The sequence below is a fragment of the Microchirus variegatus genome (assembly GCF_963457635.1).
Source record: "Microchirus variegatus genome assembly, chromosome: 22".
Lineage (NCBI taxonomy): Eukaryota > Metazoa > Chordata > Actinopteri > Pleuronectiformes > Soleidae > Microchirus > Microchirus variegatus.
Window position 1 is genome coordinate 8,273,493 of NC_139823.1, and position 22,512 is coordinate 8,296,004.

A 22,512-nucleotide genomic window follows, 5' to 3' on the forward strand; every position below is an offset into this window, starting at 1 on the left:
TCACCGTATTTCTTGTGCCATCTTAATCTAATTTCACTAAAGCAGTGTGTGAATATATAATATTATGTGAGGAAGAGGAGGAGGATGAGAGAGTAAATTGTGAAATCAACCACCCCCCCCCCCCCTCTCAGACAGGGAGATATTTTTGCAAACTATGCACACAAGAAACCTCTGGATGGCGCTGTAAGCACATGTGTTCATCAGACTGCAGGAGCTGGCACCGTGTGTGTGCTTTGTATGCAGATAAACAAGTGATTTCGCTCACTATCTACCACTACATTAGCTTCCATCTTCTGCTTTTATTTTTCAAAACATCAACCTCATACCCATCGTTGTGTTTGTTTTTATATTTTTAATCCCTGTACATTTTATATTGTAATGATTTTGGTTAGATTTAAATTATAATAGCAATTTATCATAGAGAAACACAATACATTTTTTTGAATTATTGTTGATATAATTTGTTTAACTTTAAATCAAGAACGGGGTTGTTTCCATACTTGTTTCCCTACTCTAATTAAAAGCCAATAATCCTGTCAGAATAATCTGCAAATCTGTTTCAGGGGTCAAAGGGCTTCCTCTATCTCTTTTTCCACCTGAGCAGGTGATGCAGGGGTGGAGCACCGAGCCCCAAGGGCAGAATGGTTGTTAAACGGGGGGGTGAAGAAGGTGCTTCGAGTCCATTGCTTGCAGGCGCAGGTGGCACAAACACAGACAGCTGGGGAGTGAGTTTTGCTCCTCGTCTGGAGCCGGTGGCTTCCCGTAGGGTGGCACAACACCCTGCAGGAAACCGTGGGGACCCATCTGCCATGGCAAGGCCTGCTCGTCACAGACGCCACCATCCAACCCCTCCCCTACCGCATGAGAGACGTCCTGATACCCATAAGTCACCCTGGTCAGGCTGTGCGTGTAGTCAACAATACCACGTGACTGTGTTTTTCTTGTCCTCGCCCTCTGGGTGGCTGAATACAAAACACTTTATAAATACCGGTGGCTGCAGCACAACTGCGAAAACATCTTGTGCAAAGGAAGACAGCGTAGGGAAAACATTTGCATAGTGGTGTAGAAGGACGAGGCGGAGCTTAAGGGTCCAGTGTGTGGGATTTAAACAACATCCCCTCACCCTTCCCTATTTCACATACAGTGAATATTACACACTGGACCTTGAATGCCGATGATGAATAGAGGACTGAATCTTATTTTTCTATCTTGTGAAGCCGCCGTATACCGGTCAGGCCATTGCGTTCACAGGGGGCCGGACATCTGTGCGTGCCAAAGGTCAAAAAGAGGACAGTGGGTGAGAGGGCCTTTGCTTTGATTTGCTTTGGTGTATGGATCTTTCATTAAATGTGGGTATAAATTATAAGCATAATATAATATGGTTGACAGACAAACACTTCCAGGAAGCTGCGGCGATAATACTGTATTATTAATTCACAGAAAGACTTGACTAATGCATTTTGTGGCTGGACACTGTCATTGTTAATGGAATCTTGGAAACTGCTGCTTTAATTGGGAGGCTTAAAAGATGTCTTCTTACATTTCTGTCTCGTTCTGAGTTATAAAATAAGCTTAAAAAAACACAAAACAGCTTTTCTTGCAGCGACGAAGGCCAAGACCGACACTACGTACAATTAAAAAACATAGTTTTCAAACTATCAAGTCAGAGTCCTTATTAAATCTAAAAGAAAAAGTGAGCGATCTATTGACAAATTTCATTTCATTGTATTAAATATATTTACAACAAAATGTGTTTTTACATAATTTCGTCACCGAGCAAAAGTTACCACCCGGCTACACTCCGTTCAAATAAATAAACACTAGGAGTGCAAACGGGTTAAAAGGTGAAAAGTTTTATTCAAAAACGTCAATGGAAATTAACAGAATTAAACCTTAGGCAACAAGCTACTAAAAAGTCTTTGGATTAAACAAACACTACAAAACGAAAACAAAGAGGAAAAAGAAAATAAAAGATTCTGTACATACAAGTTACCACGAACAATTGTGTGGCACAAGTAAAAAAAAAAAGGAGAAGAAGAAGAAAGAAGATAAACTCTTATCTAGCACTATGAAAATCTTTCTTTTCTCAAGCTGTCTGTACAAACATTTTCATAAATTAGACTTTTTTTTTTTTTGTATAACTTAATGATGATGGTTACTTTTCTTTGATGCACCTCTGCGACTCTTGATCCTGGTACTATGGCACTTGGTTCAGACACCACTAGCAGCAAAAACCTCACAGAAACAGTATTACTTCTCAGTCTCAGGCATTACATTGCAGCCCTACATTTGTGTGGACGCCCTGGTTAACAACAGAGGAAAAAAAAAAAAAAAAACGCCGCTGCGAATTGTCGCGGCTAAAGACAAGGCAACAAACGCGCCGTTTTGCTACGTTGTTACCGTTTTTTGCGTCTTAAAAGATCTTACGTCAGCGTCTGCAAAAAAAAAAATCTACTGTTCTAAAAGCAGCAGCAGCTCCACTGAAACTATAATGCTGAATGCAAGGACACAAGTAGAAACATGTTGTCACTCCACTTCCAATGGTTACAATAATACATCTTAAAAAATAAGTCTGATGAAAATTAACAAAAAAAAGAAGTATTTAAAAACAACCTGTAGGGTACAGCTGTATGTGGCCAGCTCCTGAGCGTGGCGTTTTGGTCTGGAAGGGCGGGCTGGACCTGCTAACCCGGCCTAATACAGAGAAGAAAGAAAAGTCTGAGGTAGATATTTGGTCAGACTGACCATCAGGGCAAATCACTGGCTTGTTGGAGGACACCTCGATCAAACTCCTACTTTAACTGCTTTTATCAAAACAATTAAAATAAATAGACATATTGTTTTAGTGCTATGTCATACCAGCTCATTGTGCCAATTACCTTTTTTAAAATTAAAAATGTTTTTTCGGTATGACGTTCTGTGGCACTTGTTGATCCAGGCATTCCTTCATGTGTGTGTTTTGTACTAATAGCTTTGAAAACTGAATGAAAATGTACAAAAAAAAGGCACACTGTTCAAACTGCAATCTCGTCTGCAGAGTCACTCGTGTCCTGGTTTAAGAGACAAATGATGCCGTTTCCTCAGTGTCACAATCTTTGGTGAAGTAATCTACATTTGAAAGTGCCAAGTTTTTGTTTCCTATCAAAGAGCGAGGTGCAATAAAATACTGTACATATCTTTATCTCATTTTACCCCCGCCTCAATTTTGTTACAAGGTTGTTGTTTTGGTTTTTTTTGCACAATCATGAGTCCTTTTACCAGTTTTTTTGTCAAATAAAAGTGGAAAAAAAAACACATCCCATAAAAAATTAATGTTCACAATTAACATCACTCCAAAAGACAAAAGCACGACCAACAGACAAAGTACACGTCTCATCCCTCTCCCCAATAAGATCCTCAAATCAACTACTCTAACTACACCGAGTGTTCAAAAAGGCAAAGATTCAAAATGTGATAATTCAGTAAATTTTCCATCATGTGACGTCCAGGAACAAGTCGGGCATTTGGAACCGAGTAACTATTACTAATCTAATAAATCTTATCAGATGGAGTCGTTTTATTCAAAACATTCCTCTAAAATGACTCCAATGTTTTTTAGCAGTTCTGGGAGGGAAAAGGCAGAAACACAGGCTTCATTGTTTTCACTTTTCAGAGTCGGAATGAAACCGCGTCGCTTGTTGTCACTGTGTGTGGTGGTCTGCACAGTGATTGTAGAAAAACTATTAAGGCCATTTTTAAAACCAGACAGCAAGATCAATCTAAAAGTTCCAAGAGAACTCACTTTACAAGAAAAACAAAAACAAACCAACAACAACAACAATGAATATTTGTCATAGCAACACTCACACGGCAAGCACACAAACACAATGTTCAAAAAAAAAAGTCAGAAAGAAAGAGAAAATATTAACAAATGACATATTGACTACCATGCACTTTAAACAACTTGTCACATGTTCCTTGCAGCAATTCTTGGTAAACAATAAACATTGAAGTATCAAAATAAAACTTCTTTTTTTTCCATATATAATTTGACTGATTTGATGATTTCCTCTGAAAATTATGCCAAAAATAAAAGTCTCACTTAAATATTTGCAGAACCTGTGCAAAACAGTGAAAAGATCCTTAGCGCCCATTTTGTCCATGACCTGATTGCTTCAGCCAGGTGTTACCTCCACGTTACTTGGTTTGTTGGTATGAATATGGGGAGTGATTCCTGGATGAGTCCATTTGAGACTGAGCGCCGTTATCCTGGAAAAGAGAGCAAAGATGACCCCAGTGCTATTTTGAAGTGAGCGGCTGTTTTATTACGCTTTTCCACTATGTGGTCCCAGCACGGTATGACTCGACTCTACGCGGTTTAGTTTGTTTTTACCATTACTATAGTTCCTTCTCAACATGGGCGGAGTCATCACAGCACGGCAGCGTGAAACTGCCGTGACTTCATTTAATAATACGACACAGACAAACTAGTGACTTGAAAATGTCAGTGTAACTGAATCATTAGAATAAGATAATTCATAAGATTTGTTCTGTACTTCCTGACCGGAGCACAGACTCTGTCTGACACAGTCACTGAACTGAAATATGGCAGCAGGGTTTGTGATGTGGCTCTTTGCTCGTGTTTGCAGGCTTTCAGCAGTGCTGTCGCTAAATACACCAGACTCCTCTGTTAAATGATGACATTTGAGACATTTCTGTGCTAAATGTTGGAGATTAACGCACGTTTTCAGGATCTTTTAAAAGTCTTTTTAACTGATGTACAGTTCGGTATTGTTCGGTTCGATTCTTGTGTTGGACGTCGCACTCATTACTCTTACTGTGACGGCACGCTGACCAATCAGTGGCCAGCAGTCTGACGACGGCACGCATAGTATCGGCTCAGCTTGCTTCAGGTATTATCTCTAATGGAAAAGCAAAAAAATGTTGCCGTGCCGAGGCCAGTCATGCCAGGACCATGTAGTGGAAAAGTGGCTTAAAATGAAGGTAATGTTTGATACATGTGAGTAGCGCTGCACACAAGGCTGCAATTCAATCTATTCCTGACTGATAGGGCTGCAACAATTAATAAATAAATGATTGATTTATCAACTACTAAATAAATTGTAAATTGTGTGTGTGTTCACTTGTGTGTAGTAAGGATGGGTTAAATGCAGAGGACAAATTAGTCATTCTACTTCTGAACTATATATCTCTAGAGACATTGTCATTTTGAGGTCTAGGAAACAAAAAAATCTACTTTTTCTAATCGATTAATCTAAACTAATTGATTAACCAAGACAATAATCAACTGATTCATTGCAATTTTCTTTTACAAATAATAATGTGTGCGTCTTTCGATCACCCGCACATTTGTTTGGCAGAGATTTTTTACGCTGGATGCCCTTCCTGACACAACCGGCACATATATCCGAGCACGGAAAGGCAAATAGCATTAAGGGCCTTGCCTAGGGGCCCACACTGGGTATTGGGTGACCTTGCTTACAACTAATAATGTAAGCAGTTCAAATAGCACTCATTATATATATGTCAGAAAAATTGCAATTAGAAATTCCACCCAAATCATTCAGCCTCACACACTGATGTTAAAACATACCTCCACAGGGACTGAACTTGTCTGCATGTGTGCATACTGTGGGATATATGCTCCTTGCATAGCTGTGTTGGCAGCCATGAACTACACAATGAAGAAAAGAGAAGCAGACATTTAGAAACAATCATCCATACAGTTTACATGAAGGACATTTAAATACCACATCGACAAAGAGTTATAGTCTCACCGTTCCTGCGCTACCCAGAGACAGGTGAGTCATCTGCTGTGTGAGGGGGGACATCATGGAAGTAGGCTGCAGTGACATAGATGGGTCCATGGAGGGCGATAGCACTGTACCCTGGAATAAGAGTGTGCGCAGCTGAGAGAGAGGAATGTGTGCAGCTGGTGGAGTATGTTTCAGTTAAAGTGAAAGAGTTCCCAAACATCTGAGGGAAGGGTTATTATTGAACACCAGAAACCAGAGCTGGGCCTGAATTTCAGGCACAAAAAACCCAGACCTGACCCACGTCAGACCTGCCATGTCATGACCAGTGCACAGGTTCAAAAGGTTGTCTATGAGCATTTTGGGCTGACCTGAGTCATCAAACCTTTTTTTATTATTATTACATCTGCCAAGGCGGTTGTATTTTTGTCTATTTGGTAGGAGCTTAACTCAAAAACTTAACAACTGATTTTTATGACATTTTCTCAGGATGTAGGTTATTGCCCAAAGACAAAATGGTGGTGATCCAGATACAAATCTGGATACAAGATTTTCTAAAACAACTGTAACCCTCTCTGAGTATTTACCCGAGTAACTTATGTGTGTTGGTGTATTTGCAAAGTATTTCATTTCACACCCATCTGTTATAAAACCTTTGGCATCTGTCATCAAACAGACGTTGTAATATGGACTCTATATAGCAGTTGTTTTTTTTTTTTAAATCATGCATTTACAAACACTTTTGCACAGTAAATCCAAAGGAATATGTGTCACCTTATGCGTAAATACTAATCCATACTGTGTCTGTTTGTTTATAGGAAAATGTTTCAGTTCTGTACAACCACACAGAGATTTTTCTTTTTTTCATGGTATAAAAACAAAGTGTTGGCCAGACTGTGTGTGTGATCAGTGTTCTTCCTCTCTGCGCTCACATTCACAGTATTTTTAGTGCACATTCCCAATGAAGCTACATTCTTTTTAGTTTATATTGTCAGACAATAAAACAAGAGATATTATTCTATACATATGCTCTGTAAGGTTTGTCCAAAAAGTCACTGGAGTTGCTGCTAGTTTTTAATGTATAAAAAAAATCCAACAACACCTACAACAAGCTGTTGTTGTTTGCGCTAGGTGCATTAAAAAAAGAAAAAAAAAAGACTTAATTGGAAGTGGAACTCTTTGTGCCAAAGCCACATGGCATTTGGCTGACTAATGGTGTATCTTGATTAATCAGTAAGTGTTCAAGGAGCTCTTTTCATAGTTGTGGTCCAGAAAAAAAAAACACAAGAACGAAAGTGGAAATTAAGTGTGACAAAGTGATCAGCGATGAGGAGAAGAAGATGCTCTTACTGGGTGCTGCATGATGTACTGTTGCTGAGGCACCCAGGATGGATTCTGCACCTGGAAGTTGACACAAACACACCATGAGCACAGTACACTTGCACCGAGCAGCTGCTGCTTTTTCCAGAGATCACATGCGACTATGATTAGCACAGCACCTAGCATGATAGGCCACAGTTCCCTTTGTCAAATTTGACTTGATCGTGGCAACACTAGGTTTAGAAATGTCACATCAGTACATCTAAAAGTGCAGAATTAAATGTTAGTGTTTTGTTAATTAAAGGTCCAGAGTGTAACATTTAGGATGGCTTGTTAGTAAAATCTGACTCTACAAAACATAATATTGTTGGGTTTTCATATGCTGCTTTTCCAATACATGGTCCCGCCACGCCTTGCCTCAGCTCGGCACAGCTCAATTCAACCCAACACAGTTTGGTTGGCTTTCCATTACAATATAATACCTCCTCAACGTGAGCTTGGTCATCACAGCATGGCTGCATGAAACTGCCGTGAACTGCCTGAATCATTAGAATCAGTGAATAAAAAAAGATTTGTTCAGTACTCGTCGTTAAATGCACCAGACTCCTCTGTTAAATACTGATATTTTAGAAATTTCTGCACATTTTCAGGATTTTTGAGTCTTAACTGAGCTGCAGTTCGACATTGGTCGGTATGAGTAATGTGTCTGCTTGTGATTCTTCCAGTGATGGCACTGACCAATCAGGGGCCTGCAATCTGACGACGTGGCGCATAGTATCGGCTGAGCTCACTTGGAACCTTTTCTGAGCAGGTACTAAACAAAGGACCAGGTACAATCGCCAGTGGAAAAGCAAAATAACCATGCGAGTTGAGTCGCTTGTACTATGTAGTGGAAAAGCAGCAATAGATTTCAGATGAGCCTTTTATTGGTAATTTAGACAAAGGCCTTGCTTTACAGAGGACATCATACTGCACCATGATGTTTCTACACTGATTAAGAGGACTGACATACTTTCTGGTATGCAAAGGCCACCGTAGTCCCGCGGAGGAATTTGGTACAAAGTGTATGATGTCACCAATTATTACACACTGGACCTTGAAGTGCTACATATACTTTATACACTACTAATTAAGAAGACAGACATACTTTCTGGTATGCAAAGGCCACCGTAGATGGACTTTGAAGTGCTAAAGGTACAGTTTTTATTCACGGCTACATACATACACATATATATATAATTGAAGAGAAGTATTCAAACCTGGTATGTAGAAACAGGAGACATATAAGGAGACATGGACGTTTGAGCAATCATCCTGTTTGAAATACTATATGCTGGTGGGAAAAATCTGTGGAGACAGAATAACAGGTGTTCAGCTGAATAAAAATGATCAAGTGAATTATCAAGGAAATAGACGCATTCCAAAAAAACATTGGCCTCAGCAATGTAATCTCATCTGTTGTTGTAGCTCACCCATTTTGCATAGCAGCTGCACTGGGGTCATATGTGAGCGTCATTCCAGCCTGGGGGAAAAGGACAACACTGGTTTGGCAACTAAACTCATGTATGCAACTCAAGCACTTAGCCCACACAATAGCATTGTACTGTTGACACTGCACAGTCTATTGTTTATCTATTATCCATTAAAATGCAGAGCAGATAACCAGGTTTGTAAAATCAAAAGCACTGAAGATGCCTGACAGAAATGATAATATACATGTTATGTATTCATATAGATGTCTCTTCTGCAACAGAAGGCTAATGAAGTTACTCAAATTGATTATTTTGTAAATCATTTATATTCATGTCTGCTCATGGGTTGATTCCCATCATCCACTCTCAGTCTCTTACTGTAAGTCTGTCCTAGACAACTGCTTACCAGTCTTGAGTCACTGTCCCTTGCCCAGCCTCGCCCATTATGGGCAAATTTACTCAGACTTTGTCTCTTTTTCTGCCCTCCGTCAGCAAACTTGCACAGCAAGGGTTCAGAGGGAGCTGGGGACAGAGAAACGGTGAGAGACATTAAATGAAAATGTGTGTCTTAGACAGAAAAAAAAACCAAAAAAACAACCCCACAGACAATGCTGTCGCTGCTCGCTATACGGCAAATCACTCCCTGAAGCCTGGGAGTGTACATTTACAAGCCAGCCTGGGAACACAGACATCTAATTTGGCAGCAGTGGAGCTATAATCCCCTCCCCTTCCTAAAGGAGGCAAGGCCAGCAGAGACTATTTCAGTCTAATAATCCAATTAAAAAGCTTAGCGAGGGAGTGGAAGGCACACAGAGCAACTCTCTCTCTCTCTCTCTCTTTCGCTCTCTTGTTTTCTTTGTCTGTGCTCTGCCACTTAAGGCTCAGCGTATATGAGCTCTTTACCAGGAGACTCTCTGACTCCAGTTGGAAACATGAATCAGCTCGCTGACCACTCCATCCTGTCTATACAACCCCACCTATAAGGACTATGCACATAACAATCACTATCAGACAAATGCTATTATTTAATCAAAAGTATTCACTTCATAGCCTGGCAACATAAATTATTATAGAAATATAACAAATCTAATATGTATATATAATAATAGTAAATCATTATGTAGTATGTCATACCTGGAACACCTGCTGGGGTCTTGATGAACTTTCCATTGAAGTGAGAAATGACGGCATCACATTTTTCAGTTGACTCCATCCTGAAGTTAAAAAAAACAGAACAGCACTACATCAGCCATGTCTGCAGTGATGAGTGTGTGCAGGTGCTTTTAGGACGTCTGCTTTCTTTGTAGCTGGGCGGAAAAGGTTATTTTTCAATTTATAATGGATTCAACTTGTGTAGTCGTCTCCGTATCTGCATATCAGAGCACACCCACACAAACAAACATTCCTGAGACGCATCATGATATTTTTGTTTCTGTTGAATGTCCGGTTATGCAAGCACGACTGACAGAAGACAGCCAGCAGTACCACTATAATTAAATCACATAGTCATTGTGAAGATGTTCTTTTTAAGGAGTTTCCATTTGTCTATAGGAGAACTGCTCTTTCTGTGTAGTCAACCACATAGCTATATATTTTTTCAGCCAATAGGTAAAAGATCTATTGTCTCTCGTGTTGGTACAAAATATGCAGCACTAGTAGAAATATCCATATTTCATTTTAATGGCATGAATCACTGACAGTAAATTGCACACTGACCTGGCAAAGCCCACTCCTCTGCTGGCTCCACTGGAGTCCCTCAGGACGCGTGTAGAGATGACCTGGCCAAAGTGCTTCAACATATTCTCTAGCTCCTGCTCATCCATAGACAGAGGCAGGTTGGAGATATACAAGTTTGTGGGGTCTTGCTCTTGTTGCTGTACGGTTACAAAAAGAGAGAGAGAGAGGAAGCCATATTTTATAGCACCGCTATTGGCATTGTTTGAAATACACAGACACAGTATATCTTTATGGATCTTTTCCAAAAAATTGGCTTCAGTAATGTAGCGATGAAACAAAAAGGAGGACGAGACACGGGAAGGAAAGAGCCAATTACTCAATAGTCTCCAAATACAGACCTTTGTAAATGGGGTTGGCATGTGTCTGCTTCCCTGTGTCAATATCTGTTGGAAATTTTAGGAAATAAAGAATCACTATGAGCAGTGATAATTTGTGATTTGCATGTAGCCCGTGGAGGCTTAAGGCTCACGTGAGCCGATGTCTTGCAGTATTTTAATAGCATCAGCAGAAACAAAGGACATGGCTACGAGTCCCTGGGGAGCAGCCTCTCTCTCTCTGTTACTATTCATCAATATTGTGTCACATTCAGAGTTACCTACAGGGACGGACTGCTTCAATAAAAGCGACAGACTGAAAGAAGAAAGAAGGTCAGAAAAAACCCAAAAAACAACGCTGTTCTTCTTAACATTTCATGCAAACAGCTTGATAACATACCACACACAGAGAAAGAGGCACACCTAATTAGCATTTTTTAAATAATTTACTGACATAATCTAAAAAGAAACTAAACTCTTATTGGTTCACGTGTTACCACTGATTTTATAAATATCTATTAGCAATAGGAGAAAGTCAGTTGCCTGAAGAATGCCAGAGCGGATTAAAAACAGGAAATGGGAACTTTGTCAAGGAGTCCATTAAGCTCAAACAAGCTACTGCAGTGAAGAGTGAGAATAAAGCCAGGGTAAAAGGCTCACACTTTATAAAGGCAGTTGACTTCCACAATATAAAGATTACACTTAGGCCTTCCGCTTTAAAGCTCCTCTCTTTTAATTAAAAAAAGTAAAATGGGTGCACAGAGGCATGTCAAGAAGCCCCACAGATCCCCAGACAGGGAAATGAGGTGAAGGGTTCTTTCTCACAGCTATATGGAAACTAAATTTCCCTGACTGGCTTCTGTCACCATAACAACACACAATTATTTACTTCCTTTATGGGTGATGGAGAAAAGTAACGTCAACAGTACTTACAGCCTTACTTTATTGTCCTTATCTGAATATGTACTCTATATATAACCGTGTAAAAGTCAAGACAAAAAAAACAAACAAACATGAATGACTGTCTATCCATAATGTATCTACAGAAACTCCAAGTTGTCCAGGAAGAATGATGAGTTAATCTAAATTACTTAAAAACCTCTATTGTTTTTAGCAGATTTGTAACGAATTGGAGCCTCAATCCAAGATTACAAAAAAATACAGTGCTGAGTCCAGCTCTTGGACCAACAAACTGCAGAAACACAACCATGTGGTGAATAATTATAACACATTTCCTCTGGTACGTCGTACTTCTGTCAGCAACACCACTCTCCAAATGAAATAATCATATTTGAAGTCTTTCTGACAGCCTGACAGAGCTTTTGACTGACACAAAAACTTTCAATTTGCCCACAAAACAAGCAAGAAAATGCATTACTATACGTTTAAGAGCCATGTACAAACTACAATACAAGCAAAATACAATTGAATATTTGGCTCAGTACAATGACCTTTGATATATATAAATATTCCATTATTACAACAGGAGTCACGATGACGTTATTGCAACTGGAAAAGAAACAGAATAAGATAAAATGAAAAAAAGAAAGAAGCAAATAAGGAAGGAGAACAGAGTCAGTGTCTCACAATGCAAAAGTACACCGTGAGGGAGGGTTAAGCTACACACCATGACATCACCGTGAAAACATGAGAAACAGGAAGTGGTTTCCATGGTGGTGCTGAAAATCCCCACCATAAGTGCAAGCTTAAAGAGTCACTTTTTAGCCAAACTAAACCACCGTATTAAGCTTTTAAAAGGCCACCTCTGGTAAACTCCCACAACTGGTCTGCGTTTGCTTGGGTGCTAAGTTATTCATGAAGTAATTCATTCATTCATTTGCTGTCTGATTGTTTTGTTTGAAACCAACCCAGGTGTTCGCTGAATAATTCACGTATTTAGTAATGTTTCTATACATAATGGTATAAACTTGATATCTGCTGTCTCAAGTGCTCCCCCTCCCAAAAGAAGATAAATAAGGACATGATGACAGCATGAGGGAGGATGCCTCTTTTTAGAGCACGGTGAAGTGGGAAGCAAATTTCAAACATTTAAACACCATGTTCAAACATAAACAAATAACTATACACAGTGTACAATAATCAACGTGCAATACTTCTCTACTGCTACTGTGAATAATTATGTTGTTATAAACCCTTCACAACAAAATAATCATCTTGTTTCAATTCAATTTACATGTTTTTAAAGGATCATCATATCTTACTGAGCACATGAGTGTTTATATTTCATGCTCAACTATGTGCTTTGATAATCTTACTCCATTTTTTTCTGGCCCTGGGTTGTATTTTAATTCGGAAAGAACAAATGTATTAATAAACAACCTTAAATCTGCCATTTATCGATGCTTTGTTTAAATGCATTTGGAAAAAAAAAGCACCAGAGCCTCACATTGCACACACTCACACAAAACAGAGACCTGCAAACTGCAACGTCCTGGTTTCCTCCTGAAAATGTTCAAAGGTGCTGCAGGAAATCTGCATTATATATAATAGCATCACACACCTACATCAATTAAAATTCTACACATACTTGCACACGTGTGCACAAATTCAAGCTGGCTTTCTTCACGATTCGAATCACTGCGTGGTCTACGAACCACGTCTTAGGGAGAACATATTTACTCGTGAAGGATTACCGTCTACTAAATGCGTTTGCTGTAAGCTGCCCAACCACCCAGATGAAAGAGAAACAGTTTTAATGGGTGACTTGTATGGATGAGATATCAGGATTAGAAACTAAACCCTGACCTTTGCCATCTGAGCTTGGACACCAGTAGTCTTCAGGGCAGCCACGGCTTTCTGAGCTGCAGCAGGGCTGTCGAAGTCCACAAAGCCATACCCTGTGGAGACAAACACGACAGTGAGGACAACATCCTACGACAGGCAGGCACGCATGATGGCAAAGGCACAACGCTGCAAACCTATGCTTAATAAAATTACTGCTACACAGAAAATAGAGGAGATGTTTCAGGAGATAATGTGAGCATCTATTGAGCTGATTAAGGCAGAAACACAGTTACCAAGTGTGTCACAAATTAACTCATACCAATTGGTTGTTGTGGATAAAGTAAAAGAAACAAATACATCAATTTGCGAAAAAAAATGTATTGATATAAATGCACTACAACCATGCCAATGGCCCATTTTATAAAGAATCGCATTAGATTAACTTTTATGACACTTGTCACTTCACTGTGTCCTCAAACCCATACACAATGAGAGAATGGATGTTTCTAAAATCTTTTTTGAAAATGACATCAAAAGCTCTGTTTGTTCTTTCTAATTTGCTCTAATTTGTGTCATTGGCTGAACTGTTATTAAGTTATTAAGTATTAAGTTGGGCTAAGAAGAGCTAAGGCTTCTCTCAGGCTTTTTCTCTCATATATCCCCTCTTTGATTGCTAAAGTGAGATGTTTGGGCATGGGTGTGTCGGACATACAGACAGAGACAGACAGACGGCACTTGATATTTGCAATGTCACAAATATTTGCTCACGTAAGTGTTTTTGTTGAACTGTGCCTCAGTATACAAAATGACAGTTAGGCAGTTCTGAAACAAACCATGTCATAAAATAAAAGCAAGAAAGAGATAGATTTCGTACATTAGCCTACGTAAACAGATACGATCAAATCGTCCCCTCTTAGGGTGTTAGGGAGAGATGTACACCCCTATTAGGTTTCTCAGTTGGTACATTTCCTCACCGCAGCCTGGGCTACAATGTAGGGTGAGAAGCTAAAGAGGTAGGAATCTGCCCTTTGCACATTCTTCAGCATTAAGTTGGCATATTAAGGTGATAGTTTAGGTTTGGGATAAGCAATGCATTTGTGTGTAGGAAAAAAAAAAGCTGCGGATGCAGACACCAGCGTGACATTCATAGTTCAGGTCAGCGCTTTGTCCTGGGAGGGACAAACTGAGTGAAACCACAGTCTTTATTCAGCACGACAACTGCTATATTTGACCTGAAGTATTGTAAATATGTCACACTGGTACTAAAAGTTTAATGTGAATGTTATTTCCTGATAAAGTGTGACATTATATAAAAACAATGACTTTAGTGAAATTAAGGATTTTATGAGACGTTGGGTTCTATTTAAAAGACACTTCATGGTGTCCAGTTTCACCAAGAACCTTTGATTAACTGACATCTGCATAATCCAGAGGAGAGTGTGAGAGAGAGTTGTCTTAATCCCTAAATCGGCACTAGAGGAAAGAGTCAGTAAGTCTCTCTGTAGCCAGGTGGGCTGTCTGCTAGAACTGGAACAAACCCAGCACTGTTATTCACTAAAGAGAGGAGGAGTCGGCCTTGTCTCGGTGAACCACCCACAACAGTGACAACAGGAAAGAGCTAGGGCTTAAAATAACACGAGCTGGGAGACAGCTTTGAGCAGCGAGGGTCATGTGACCAGAGCACCTGAGACAAGTACATAGCTTCTAAACGATTTATGGTCGAGGTCAAGCACAATTCACACATTAGACTTATGTTGTAAAAAGCGTGGAGGTGATATTGTGTCTCACAGCAAAGCGATGCATATCCATCAGCGCAGCCTGTGACGTCTTTATTCACAGAAGACAAACAGATTAGGGAGGTTATTGTTGGAAAGAAAAAAAAATAAGAGCTTCACACACACCTTTACACTTGTTTGTAGTCTTGTCGAGGATAGCCTTTGTTGATACAATTTTGCCATACCTACAAGAGGAGCAGAAAGGCGAGGCGTTGTTAACAGGATTATACACCAGACAGAGCCTGTTATAAAACACACAAAAAGGGTTGAGCAACAACCTATGACATCACTGCAAAAATATGAGAAACAGGAAGTGGTTTCCATGTGGTGCTGAAAATCCCCACCATGTGAGTGCAAATTTAAACAGACCTTTTTTTCCCTTTTTTTTTTTTTGCCAAACTAAACCATTGAATCCAACTTTACACGGAGTCACAAAAGTGGATCTGAGGAGAGGTTTTTAGCTTTATCAGTGTCTAAGTTAATAAACAGTACACACTGATGGCAGAAATGATGACATTCATAAGTCTATTGCTTCATGCTTTTACCATGGTAGTATTGGTATACATGCAGAAAGTGCTGATACGGTGTTCATTATCTCTAATAGCAAATTCTTTATTTAAATGCTTATTCTGGGGCCTATTTTTGATATACATATATATATGTATATGATGTACATGATGTTGATGTTACAAATCAACACGTATGCAAGAGCCTATTAATTCCTGGATGTTTCAATTTCTAATTTAGTTTTTGTACTCAATAATGTTGAGTACACATTTTGTCAGTCAATTCATTTGATTTTAGAAGCCTTTTAGAACACTCAAGGTCACTTTATAGACAGAGAGCTTTTATAATTATTCACAACACATCCAGGATATATCAGACAGGGATTAAGAAAAGCTGCGACCTCTCCTCAATCTCAAATCACGTGTGACGACAGCATCCGTGCTCTTACTGTGTCTTCCGAATGCAGCGCAATTATTTTTTCCGATAGTTTATCACACAATTCCGGATTATTCTGTGGAACACTGTGACACAAGGTAAATGGTCTATTTCACAAAGCACTTTTTATCACTAAAAGCAATTTACACTATGGTTTTGCCATTCACACATTCACACGTACACATCCTTACTGTGCAGTGTGCATCTATATGCAGCACTGTTTCTATCACACATCTGTCACACCCATTCACACACTGTCGACAAAAGCTGCCAGGAGCCATTCAGGGTTAAGTGTCTCGACACACTGGCATGTAGACTCGAGGAGCCGGGGAAGATGACATGCTCATCCACTGATCCAAAGCCACCTCAAAAATGAACAAGAAGGTCCTGCTTGTAGTTAAGGCTTCAGGAAATAGAGCAAACAGAATCTATGGCTCCAGGGTGGTCTCTCTCTCTGCTTGGCCATTATAAACCATTGAGGGCACAAAGAGAGCTGTGGTCCACTGCTAACACAGTATATATTCTTTATTCGGTATGCTGTCAAGAAGCTCATCAGCTGCATTCAAATGAAGCCTCTAATACTACATCACTTTTATAAACGCAAAGTTATGAAACAAGAATAAAGCTACAGCTAAATTTTTATTCAGATTATCAGAAAGGCACATAAGTTAAATTTACTACAATTATAAATTATAAGAAAAGATCATCTTAAACATCATAATCTTAACTTTAAATATAATATAGTAGTATCTTCACACCCTTTTTGAATTTAACTAAATCAGCAACCGCTATTGCCAAAACAAAATTTAAGTAGAACTCGGTAATGAGAGGAAGTGCAGTACTTACGGCTGACAGAGCTTGACCAGGTCATGATCTGTGGTTGAAGGGGACAGACCTCGAATATAGAGGTTTGTTTTGCTGAGTTGGTCACAGCCTGCAGTGCTACTGCTGCTGCTGTTGTTGGTGCTGCTGTTGGTGCTCGGGCTGGGTGGAGCCATGGGGTGTGACGACGGGCCAACAGGTGGCTGGAAAAGGCAAAGGAGACAGAGACCAATAAGGTTAAATTTAAGTTTGGACTGAATGATGGGTGAGGAAACAATACGCCACAGTGAGACGTACAGGGTTTGTTTCATGTGTGACCGCACATCTCTAATGGTTGCGGCTAGGTGTGGTCAGAAGTGTGCTTTGATGTCTCAAGAGTAGTGTGTGCACAGTCATTTTTGATACTGAGCAACATTAGCAGAAAGTATGGCATATGTCTTTTAAACCCACAGCATGCATCGTCTGCTGTTTGGCCCCTCTCACTCAAGGGATTATGAAATCTTTTTTTGTCTTGTTTGGTTCCTCTATGCTTTTGTCCTTTGATAGAGAGATCGTTAATGGCAGAATATGCAGTGGCAAACAGTAATGATGCACAAGTGAATCACCTGTATCTCAGCAAATATACAGCGCCAGCTTCAGAATACTCCACTATGTTCGCCAACTAGAATACTGAATGAGCTGCTCCTGGTCCTTGGACAGGGGTCCCAGAGGACCAGGATTGGGAAACACTGCTCTAATTCACCTTCACAGTCAGCATGGTCATCACCGTCAGCATCTACAAGGGCTTTTAGCTCTGGCCTGGTGTCCCACTGTTGTGGGATGTCGAGTAAGGTTTTTGAAGGTCAACAGGAACAATTGTCCCTTGTGTAGAGACCTTTAAACCTCAATTCCACCTTTAAAAAAAGCTTTGACTATCAGAAAGATTTGAATGACTGCCTATCTTGCCCTCTATTGGTCACAAAAACACTGAAGTAAGTAGTTTTTTTTAAGATTAAAATAGTAAAAATAACAAACGCGTGATCATGAGATCTTCATTTCAAAATCAGTGGCAGAGGGCAATAGGAGAAAAAGTGAAAATCCTTCTGCGATTGTGCAACTTTGCTCTTCATGTTTACAAGACACAGATGTCCTCGTGTGAGAAAGCTTTCCCCTTCAGAGATGTGCCTTTTACTTTGGTATCTGAGACTACCACCCCCCCACCCCCACCTCTTCCTCTCTGGGGAATAACCGGGGCTAAGGGGAAGATGAAGGAATCCCAAGCATGAGGCGGTGACAGGAGAGAGCAACTCATGTCTGGACTTCAGCCTAAAGGATGTTCTCTCGTGAATGGCTGCCTGACTGCCTCACATGCCTTCACTGTTAAGAAAACAAGTCTGACCTACTGTTTCCCAACTCACTGCAACATCCATAATAATAATATTAATAATGATAACAATAATACAACGGTATAGTTGTATAGCACCATTCATAACATCAAGAATAAAAGAAATGACTGAGTGCTTCACATGAAATTGGATGTAGAGAGACTGAGGAGACCAGGAGGCAGTTGGGTGGGGCACTTTGACCTGTGCTGAAGAACTCTGAAATGTGATAAAGGACTTTGAGATGTGCTAGAAATCTTCCATCTGTGACTAGACTGAAAGCTTTGAACTATGGAGGGCAGCATTGCAGTCAGTATAGCATGCCAGAAGACATTGGACGAAGAAGGAAATAGATGTACAGTTTAATTAACAATATCAAAATAAAAATATCAAAAAAGAAGGATTCAATTCTATAACGCTGCGTAATTAACAACTTATGGCTTGTGGTGTTGCCGAGAACATACAAACAAACAGAAGCGCAAAACGTTTTTTAAGCAAATGTATATTAGGGGCTTTATAAGTAGGAGAATTGTTCAATCATTTTGGAGCGTTACAGGAAGTGCAGTGATTTGGACTTTTGCACTTAGATATGAATATCAGACTAGTTTAAACTACTTTAAAATAGGTATTATATCATTTGCAATGTTTCAAACTTGCTCTTTCATCTCCTAGTTAATGTGACTTTTCAATCTGACAAAATATGGTCAAAATAAAACCGATGCAAATGCATGTATATATATCTTTGGGTAATATAACAATGGCGAACGTGTGAACAACAAGGCTGTTGTGCTTAATCTCTTGATTAAATGTGAGTGTGTGAGTGTAACCTACCAATTAGTCTACTTTACACGCCAGGTGCACTTGATACTGTGGTGTACTGCTATATTAAGGCCAAATTTGACAGGTAGCAATAGACAGCACTTTTGAACGCATTAATCTGTGTTTTTCACAAAAGTGTGCATGTATATTATTGTATTGTCTTCCCAGCATTGCATAGCATTAGCCCAGGTTTTTGTTGTTCAAAACTGTTTCAAGCTGCCTCAAAATACAAATGTACAAGCAATGCACCTGGCCACACCTCTTTTAACAACCCTCACCCATCTTTAAATTAATTATGTGGACACCCAACAGGAAAATGAAGAGGAACAGGAACAGGAACAGGAAAATGACAACTCTGTACGCCTTATCCTTGCTAAGACCAATTCACAGGGCCCTAATTATTTAACAGCATTTCTCTTCAGTTTGGTATGGAGGAATGTCACAACTTTACCTTCTTATAGCAATCAGTTACAAGTCACAAGTAATGGTAACAAAATGAGTGAGTAAATCATCGCTTTCTGAATGATTTCAACAGATTTTTATAATGATTTTTCTAAAATTTTTGTCACGTATTATATGAAATATTCAAACTACTACAACTCTAGCTAAGCTACTGAAAGAATGCTTTAATGGTTCTGTATTTGCATGTGATGGTAAATAAAAGGTAATAGTTTTCTTAAGAAGAAAGAATATTAAGAAAAGTAAAAAGGAATAGCATAGAGGAAACCTGTCTGAACTCGCCAGCGAAAAGTTCTTATTTACGCCAGCCTAATCTCTAGTTGATTACTCTCTTTTAAAGACGCTGTCACAAAGTTTAAGACTATTCCTTGAGGAGATTCCACATTACTGTGTGAATGATGTGATCCCACTCTTTAGCAACAACCACAAAGACAGCTGTGACAAGTAATTAAATATTTTTTGGAAACCATTTATAAAACATCCTCATCAGCATATTTAAAGTGCATCACAGTTACTTGCATGACTCGCATTCATTTACAAACAACACAATCATGGCCTCAATTTCCTTATTTTAAGCCAAGTTAATTTTATGAATCATGTTAACAAAAAGCGAGCCAAATAAAACACACTTGTCATTGCAATTACTCCCTCAAAGAGATTACCATTGTAATTCTGTTAAAAACCCCAATTTAAATGAGCTATATTCTGATTTGAAATGATTTCCACATCTTCCAAAATCACATGGAAGATGTGGTTTCATGGTTGTCAATCAGCGGCACCTTCTTTAACATAGAAGATCTCTTTCTATATGGCTTTCATCCAAATACAGGACATAACAAAGCTGCAATTTCAACTTATTTCTCAGCATCTCAATAGACGCAATGCTTATTTGGGTATATTGTTGTGGTTTCAGGGAAGAACGGCAGGCACACACTATAGAGATAACACATGTTTCAATTTCTATTTCATATAAGTTTTGTTTTGTTAATGACTGACCAACAACAGTAATACGTTGAATAGCAGAGGTAGAGACAGAGGGAAATGTACAACACACTCAAAATCTTGGAAATCAATGAGCCTTTTACAGACTTCTATTAAATTACACATCAATATCACCCTTACTTAAAATGTCTCATAAAGTCATTACATACATTACAGGCAGTTTATGACAGTGTGTACCAACAAACAAGACAAGCCAGTCTTCAAAGACAATGTATAGCTTCATCTCCACTGCATGTGATGGGATTTCAACAACATCAACTTCCCCTTTTTAAGTGTTTGTAAGTAAAGTCTGTTTTCATTCATATGGCCGGCTACTCAAGCGCTCGACTGTGAGAGACCATGAGGGGAGAGGACAGCATCTTATCAGCCAGTTCCAGACCAGTAGAGCCTGTCATATCCGAGCTGGAAATACACAGGCCTTCCAGTAACAAGCCTCGCCCATGGAGCTCTATAGCCACAGGATAACAGCGTTGAACGTAACAGGGTAAAAAATGCGCTTATTCAAATCGTTTGGGTGAAGGAAGCTCAAATAAATCTATATGTAACTGGGACGATGCGAACACATCAGAGGGAGATTAGTTACCCATTTTGGAAACCTAATACTGTGAGCAAATATAGTGAATGAATAGCATTAGTGGGACTCTCAACTCAACAGTGTATGTTCAGAAATACATACAATATGGTCCATTAACAGAAACCAACCAAAATATTCATTTGTCCAAACCAAAACCAGAATATATTTCTCGAGAAATTGCTTCTGTCTGTCAAATAGTGTCAATGGCCAGCTTATGTGTACTGTATTATACCGATAGGTTGCAAATCAACAGCTAAAGGGATGGGACAATATACATTATTACACATAGCACCCACAATGAATTCTTACCCACTGTGATAATCGTGAATGGAGAAAATCATCAATATTTCAAGTGTGACTTGCAAAGGCTTTTAAACTCACCAGCATGTAGCTCTAGGGATTTATTTATCCATATATTTTTAAGTTTCAGAATGGGGAGCCTGCTTTTTTCCAGCCATTCCAGGACCTTGTGATTTGCAATGATCTTTTTCAATATTCTTATAAAATGGTCATTTGTAACACATTTCCATAACATTGCAATATTTTGTAAACAGTTAATCTGTTTCCTTAGAAAATATGCACAAATACTATTTTTAGACATTTTAGACTCAAAGCTTACTAAATCGGACCAAAGTACATTTAAGATTATTGCAATAATATGATGAATCGCGATTATTTTCCACGATAATTGTGACAGTACATTATCATATCGTCCCACGCCTGTTGGTGTGACACTGTGTGTGGACAGCACATAGATTATCAAAGCATCAGCTGCAGACATCGGCCTGTATCTGTCCGGCACTAACAGACAAGCTGGACCACGGCCTGAACAGCAGGTATTCCCATTAAACACATTCATGACATGTCGTTCACCCGACTGAGAAACACAAGACTTCCATTTCAGACAATTACATTGGTAAAACTAAGTCCAATACCTTTCTTCCCAAGTGTCTCCTCTACAGTACGTTGAGTGTATTTACACAGTTGCCACACACTAATAACTTCACGACCTTAACTGAACCAGTTTATTGGACGTGCGGTCTTTAAGGAGTAATAGTAGCATGTTTACCTGTTTGCGATATGGGGTCCTTAGTGGGTTTCCAGTATTAGCAAAAATCATCCTCACTTCGAAAATGGAGGGTGTTTCTTTTCTTTTTTCTTTTTTTTTTTTAGTTAAGCTACAAATGTCTTTTGAAATATATCAAACTTATCATACAAGTCGAAAAAAACGGCTACGTGTGTCCTCCTTACTCCGCTAAAAGACACGAAAATAGCTCTGTGTACATATTAGCAGTGTACATGTCCTTATTGTCGTCGACTCTTTAGCGACAGAAAACCCCGTAGATTGTCCCAACTTCGACGGCCCAGCCCCACCGCTGCCTTCACTGGCTTCATTGATTTGCAGTCGGGGCTGCGC

The 22,512-nt window shown here is 39.3% G+C and overlaps 1 protein-coding gene across 1 annotated transcript; it reads right to left on the reverse strand.

The window, feature by feature from the left end:
- Window positions 1-1,911: 1,911 nt before the first annotated feature.
- On the reverse strand, window positions 1,912-22,448 carry rbms1b (RNA binding motif, single stranded interacting protein 1b). The gene is made up of 13 exons (XM_083908869.1): window positions 22,165-22,448; window positions 16,905-17,083; window positions 15,243-15,301; window positions 13,363-13,454; window positions 10,262-10,419; window positions 9,680-9,759; window positions 8,952-9,067; window positions 8,546-8,595; window positions 8,333-8,420; window positions 7,104-7,154; window positions 5,778-5,888; window positions 5,594-5,674; window positions 1,912-4,248 (listed from the first exon to the last, which is right to left on the reverse strand). Exons 1-13 carry the CDS (start codon window positions 22,213-22,215, stop codon window positions 4,177-4,179), a joined length of 1,188 nt encoding a protein of 395 aa, XP_083764995.1. The 5' UTR covers window positions 22,216-22,448; the 3' UTR covers window positions 1,912-4,176.
- Between the last annotated feature and the right edge of the window lie 64 nt (window positions 22,449-22,512).

What these genes read in the sequence shown, in the direction of transcription:
- rbms1b (XM_083908869.1), bottom strand. Translation starts at nt 22,215, where the DNA reads ATGATTTTTGCTAATACTGGAAACCCACTAAGGACCCCATATCGCAAA. An exon ending in TCCAAGCTCAGATGGCAAAG is followed by an intron (nt 10,420 to 13,362) that starts GTCAGGGTTTAG and finishes GTAACCGTACAG; the next exon opens with CAACAAGAGCAAGACCCCAC. An exon ending in AGTACATCATGCAGCACCCA is followed by an intron (nt 5,889 to 7,103) that starts GTAAGAGCATCT and finishes CTCTTATTCCAG; the next exon opens with GGTACAGTGCTATCGCCCTC.